The sequence below is a fragment of the Cibotium barometz genome, chromosome 38 (genome assembly GCF_041138505.1).
Source record: "Cibotium barometz isolate CiBa-2024 chromosome 38, ASM4113850v1, whole genome shotgun sequence".
Classification (NCBI taxonomy): domain Eukaryota; kingdom Viridiplantae; phylum Streptophyta; class Polypodiopsida; order Cyatheales; family Cibotiaceae; genus Cibotium; species Cibotium barometz.
Window position 1 is genome coordinate 49,767,060 of NC_141083.1, and position 6,186 is coordinate 49,773,245.

The 6,186-nt window shown below is 43.7% G+C and overlaps 1 protein-coding gene across 1 annotated transcript; it reads left to right on the forward strand.

Annotated features, from left to right (window-relative positions):
- The first annotated feature begins 239 nt into the window (after positions 1 to 239).
- Positions 240 to 5,405, forward strand: LOC147616828 (ABC transporter G family member 22-like). Its single transcript, XM_086777888.1, has 10 exons — positions 240 to 1,268; positions 1,934 to 2,070; positions 2,169 to 2,440; positions 2,568 to 2,723; positions 2,857 to 3,040; positions 3,133 to 3,444; positions 3,664 to 3,942; positions 4,073 to 4,357; positions 4,555 to 4,662; positions 4,807 to 5,405. Exons 1-10 carry the CDS (start codon positions 899 to 901, stop codon positions 5,071 to 5,073), a joined length of 2,370 nt encoding a protein of 789 aa, XP_086634014.1. The 5' UTR covers positions 240 to 898; the 3' UTR covers positions 5,074 to 5,405.
- The last annotated feature ends 781 nt before the right edge of the window (positions 5,406 to 6,186 follow it).

Consider the following 6,186-nt stretch of genomic DNA (forward strand, 5'->3'; position numbering starts at 1 on the left):
TGCAAGGTGTAGCGATGACAACAAGAAGCATGTATGTGGGGTAGATGGGTGGCAAGTCAGACACGTAAGCACGACGGGACCTTTGCAAAAAACGCTCCTTTCAGCCCTTTTTCTCACGAAGGGTCAATGACCTGGGGGCTATGAAAAGGACATACTCAACCGAAAAAGGTTATGATTTTTTTTCTCTTCTGTGCTTCATGACCATGATCAATGGACTGCACACACGCGTACCCGGGCCCCATCACTTGTTCAGGCAAACTCATTTCTCTTGGCGCCTTGGTTACTACTTAAACAGGCGTCATGCAGCACTTAGAGACCGCGCACCACAGAGCAGAGCTTCTTGCTTCTCTCATGCAGTATCGCTTGGGTTAATTTATATGCCTGGCCAATATGTCGCCGTCATTAGCTACACAGATTGTTGCAGTTCTACTGTATGTTCTTGTGAAAATATGCTGACATTGAGCTCCATGATTGGATTATTCCTTGTTCTGTAATATAATACACGAATTCTGGTTCCTAATTTACATCTACACTGACTAACTACTACATGAATATGGAAACTTTGGTACTTGTTTGTGCTGAGGCCTAATTAAAGCTGCCAATTTCTAACCAAGCCGAGCTTCTTAATTCTCCTTCCGTCCTAAGGTTTGCTAATTTCTCTTTTCTTCTTCTGGAAATTTTGGCCTTGCCCCCATAATCGAAAAATCAACAATACCGTAATTTACTACTTAAGCTTGCGATTCTCATCCCCTTTTAGTACTTCGTTGCCTACTTGAATTTCTGGGAATTTCCTTGCTCTGTGCACTTTTTCCGAAGGCCTACTATATCACATTTCCGAGTATACTCGGAATAATCTTTGGCCAGAATTCAAGGAAGCTTTGTGCGCCTATCAGAAGAGATGGATTCAGAAATAAATGCTAGAGAAGAGCCTCATGGAGGTGGGCGAAAGAGGAGCACTATTCTTCACATTAAAGGGAAGTCTGACTCTTTCATTACCAGATCGAGTTCATTAGAGAGGCACCTGGATAATTCCCATAGAAGAAAGAGCACTGCTGCAGACTTGCCTCGCGCCCAAAGCTGCTATATTGACGATTTTGAAGAGGAAACCCGCAGATCAAGCTCGCCCGATTATATTGCACATGATCACCACCACGAGGATACATTTCTCAGTAGAGCCAGCTCTAGTGCCAGCCACCTGCAAGCCCTTTCCTTAGGGATTGCTGGCCCGGTCTTATTTCCTAATGACCACGGCTTGACGATTAGTAACGGTACGACAATTTCATCTTCTTGCAGGAGTTGGCACACTGCTATTTAATTCATGAAAATTCTATTTTCTAGTTTATTTCATGTTTGGGTTTTCCCACAGAATTATGTATTTTTTTTGTTGGAAGCGTGCTCTTCATAATTACCGACGTCAGACACTAGTAGTCCATTTTTGCGTCAGCCACAGCCAGTCCCAACTGGCTGATCGACCTTCTTCACATACCACCAGAGACGATCGATCCCACCTGCTGTCGTGCTCGACTTCCAGCGTCTGTGACGGATGGGGAGAGCCATTCTGCAGGGAGGCTCCAGCTGGCTCGCATCAACCAACCTTCTGCACATATGCGCCAGGATGGCCTATCCTGAGATGTTTTTAGTGATGATCAGCTGGACTTTTGAATTTTAAGTCGAACAGACGCCTTTTGAGTGTGCGGCTCTGGAATATGGTTTGGAAACCTCCAATACGATTCAAGGCTTTTAAACCATCTTTGGTGATGATCGTAGATGTGCATGAGGGCTATCGTTCATCTGCAGTACCGAACGATCAAACGCTTAATTTGAACCGTGTTTGATGATCATAAGACCATGATCATAGATGTACATTTCATTCCTTTGAGATGTTTTGATGCAAGCTGATTGAGTTCCATTTTGTTGCTGATCAATGTGGCAGTACAAGCAAGAAGACAAGCAGCAGATCACTTCATGGAGATGGAATCACGCAAGAATCATAAGACGCATATACCCCTCGACATCCCCAATTATATTGAATCTCACAACCTTGTGCCACCCCTGCCCATTTCCCTAAAGGTCAGCTTGCAATGTTCTAATTATAAGCAAATTAAAGTAGTTTGGATGAATATTAAAGTAAGAAGAAGAAAAATAACACGGCGAGTCTCTTGGTTCAGTTTGTGGATGTAACATACAAGGTTGCCATGGACCATCCAACAATGCATTGGTGCTCCAAGAGGGCTTCATGTGAGATTAGAAAGGGGAAAGAGAAGGAGATACTTCATGGCGTCACAGGCTACGTGTTGTCTGGGGAAGTGCTGGCTTTGATGGGACCGTCGGGTAGTGGCAAAACAACTCTCATCAATCTCTTGAGTGGAAGGATACGCAAGAGTCAACAAGGCACCGTCACCTACAATGACATGCCATACTCCAAGGCCTTGAAACGAAGGTAATTTTCTGAGTAGTACCCTTGCAGCCTCCATATAAGCTACTTTCCTAACCCTTTCAAGTTGGGTGGGGTTAGAATGGGGTTCGATAAGCTACTTTCCTAACCCTTTCAAGTTGGGTGGGGTTAGAATGGGGTTCGTTATGCAGGATGATGTCCTTTACCCACACTTAACAGTAAAAGAGACTTTGATGTATGCGGCTCTACTTCGGCTACCCAAGAAGCTGTCCAAGAAAGGCAAGATGGAGCGCGCCATGGAGGTCATTTTTGAGCTCGGCCTTGAAAGGTGTGGTCATGTGTGCAGCTCAGAATAAACATACATTAGCATGTTCCACTGCATTTTGCACTACAATCAATATGTCGTCTCTCCTTTGATCTTACATACCAAAACTTGTAATAATTGTCTCTGTGCCAAAAAGGTGCCAAGACACCATGATTGGGGGCCCTTTTCTTCGTGGGGTATCCGGAGGTGAAAGGAAGAGAGTTTGCATGGGTCAAGAGATTCTGATCGATCCCTCGCTCTTGTTTCTTGACGAGCCTACCTCCGGATTGGACTCCACGACCGCTCTTCGTTTAGTTCAGATGCTACGACAGATTTCTCAGGTTGGTTGGTTGACGTTTAGAGAAAGCTAATACGAACATATATAGCCTGTTTCACATTACCAATTCACCCATTTGTTACGATGGCTATCCAGGTCGGACGAACGGTGGTAACAACCATCCACCAGCCATCGAGCCGGCTCTTCCACATGTTTGACAAGCTGACACTCCTCTCAGAAGGCCACTTGATTTATTTCGGCAAGGCTGCAGCAGCGATGGAATATTTCTCATCCATAGGATTCTCTCCGCAAATAGCCATGAATCCTGCTGACTTCCTGCTAGACCTCGCGAGTGGAAACGTGATTGACACGTCTGTGCCTAATTGCGAGTTGGAGCAGCACATGAGTGCCGGCGGCTGCCAAGATGCTTCATCGACGGGACTGTTAAATCCGAAGAAAGTACGACAGGTAGAGTATAATCAGAGCTCTGTGCAGTGATGATTCAATATACTGAACTAAAGTGATCACGTGAATATTTGGGGGGTTAATTAAGTTAGGCTCCATTAAATGATCGACAAGGTTGATAAATAGGTCAGTTTAGGAGATCAATTGCAAAAGCAATGCTACAGCAATGTGAAATTTCTCCCCAGTGATAGCCAACTATGCATGATCTGATGATGGCCGCAGTATCTGTCTAAATCGTGGGTTACTTTGGAACCTGTGGAGAAGGGCAAACTACTGGACCTGGGCATCTCACCGGAGCTGCAGGAAGGGACCTTCACGGAGAGAGAATGGAGTTGCACGTGGTGGACACAATTCACAGTTCTTTATGCGAGAGGGCTCCGGGAAAGGCGACATGAGTACTTGAGCTGGCTGAGGATCATACAAGTCATGGCAAGCTCAGTCATCATCGGCTGCCTGTGGTGGCAATCGCATCTTCGAACAGAACGAGAGGTTGCGGATCAAGTAGGTTGTCGATTCCATTAATATTCAAGCTGGAGATTAATCTCTTAATTGCGACAATTAATCTCTTAAGATCAGCTGTTGATTGATTTTGATCTGCAAGAGGAGGTGACCCTTGCGACAATTAATGCAGGTGGGATTGCTGTTCTTTATAGCAACATTCTGGGGTTTTTTCCCCTTGTTTACCGCACTATTCACTTTCCCTCAAGAGAGAGCAATCTTAGCGAAGGAACGGGCCTCGGACATGTACAGGCTCAGTGCATACTTCATGGCCCGCACGCTCGGTGACGTTCCATTGGATCTCTGCTTACCCGTGGTCTTCCATGTGATTGTGTACTTCATGGTCCGCTTGCATCAGACAGCATCGGCATTCTTCCTCACATTGCTAACTATTCTTCTCGGTACAGTTACTTCTCAGGTAGAATTTCTAAACCTAATTAGTACACTAATTTCATGGCAGTATTGTTGTTGTACGTATGCATATTTAGCTGCCGGTGCAAGTTGATCACGCCTGCTGGCCGCGAGTGATTGGCATGATGATAGTACAGAAATGATCATGACGTCTTGTTCGTAGATCTGATCCTTAATCATAATTGCTCTTAATTACTTCTCCAGGGTATGGGAATCGCCATCGGTGCTGCGTTGATGGATTTGAAGAAAGCAACCACCTTGGCTTCCGTGGTGCTGCTCACCTTCATGTTGTCCGGAGGTTTCTTTGTTCAGGTATAATCGATCGCGTTTGTTTTACAAGTCTTTTATACATATATATATATTGGTGCTTGAATTTAATTTTCAAAAAAAACTGTGGGGGGCGCAGCAGCATGAGTAGTGATCCTGAGTGAGCAATTGTAATATTGATCCTTGCAGAAGCTTCCGCCCTTCATATCCTGGCTGAATTATGCATCTTACAACTACCATATCTTCAAGCTCCTAGTAAAAATCCAGTACGATGATGGCCGGGAGCAATACGATTGTAGCACGCCTGCGGGTTGTCGGAGTATAGCCCGTTCCCCTGCTCTTCAAAACATACCTTTAGATGGTGGTATTCAGGAAGCTGTGATTTTGCTTTCCATGGTTATTGGATACCGCCTGCTGGCATACATTGCCCTTCGCCGTATGAGGGTTCTTGTTTGAATCGAGCTCAGCTACATGGGGAGTGCGGCTGAGCTGAGACTGTACAATATTGTGTGGTTTCCTTGTGTGTTTTTTTTCCCCCTCCAACATGAACACTGTAACCAAGGTTCCAAGATGATGTCAGGAAGGATCCATATGTCATCTCGTCAACTTAAAATGCAAAGTCCATATGCATTACGACATGCCTGTATAAAATAGTCCTACCCTCATAACACACACTATCTAAGGAAAGCAATAGGGGTCTAAATATTCTCCCAATGGCTATTTAATTTTAAAATGGTCTGTAAAAAGTGATGGGCTTTTTTGAATATAGTAAGAATCACCATGTATTACTAGTATGAGTAAATTGTGGATAAAAAATTTCTACATGTTAACACACATAAGATATAAAAATGAAATATCCACTCAATGTATCTATAAAACACATATTTATAATACCATGATAACTAATGGTCTCTATATTTTACAATGTCTCTGGCGGTGCACATTGATTCATTGTGTATGAGGGCTAGAGATGTGTGACCCTCTCTACTTGCATGAATCCTCAAGCATTACAGACAAATTCTACAACAACACACTAATTAATGGGAGAACGTTAACAAGACTAGTTTAGAGGTATGAGTAATGAGTAAAATCAAGCCATTATTGCATACACCAAAAAGTAAACATATGAAATAGAGAGACACACACAAAGAATTAGGCATGAGTAACATCAAGCCATTATTGCATACACAAAAATGTAAACATATGAAATAGAGAGATACACATAGAGAACTAGGCAAATTTTGACTTTTTTGAATTGGTTGGGATTAGTGACATAAAAGAATGAGTGATGCATGGGTGGATGTATGGTAAGGGTGATCATTTTCATTCACTGTCAAGGGAAATAGGAAATCCAATGCAAGCAGGCAAAGTAGTGTGCAAGCATATCTCAATCGAGATATTTAGAGGATTCATAGCATGCCCCTTGAGCCAATAGCCCAATATCTCGATCAAGACCCGAATCATCACCACACTAGCAACCTCCAGAGGGATCATGCATCTCGATCAAGATCCATGTCACTACCACACATCATTAATGCCACTTGGGGATCTCGACGATCGAGATAGCTA

Bases quoted from the DNA above. Each gene is read 5' to 3' on its own strand.
- LOC147616828 (XM_086777888.1), top strand. From the start codon at position 899: ATGGATTCAGAAATAAATGCTAGAGAAGAGCCTCATGGAGGTGGGCGA. The intron at 3,445-3,663 runs GTAGAGTATAAT...TGATGGCCGCAG, and splicing joins ATCCGAAGAAAGTACGACAG to TATCTGTCTAAATCGTGGGT. The intron at 4,663-4,806 runs GTATAATCGATC...TGATCCTTGCAG, and splicing joins CCGGAGGTTTCTTTGTTCAG to AAGCTTCCGCCCTTCATATC.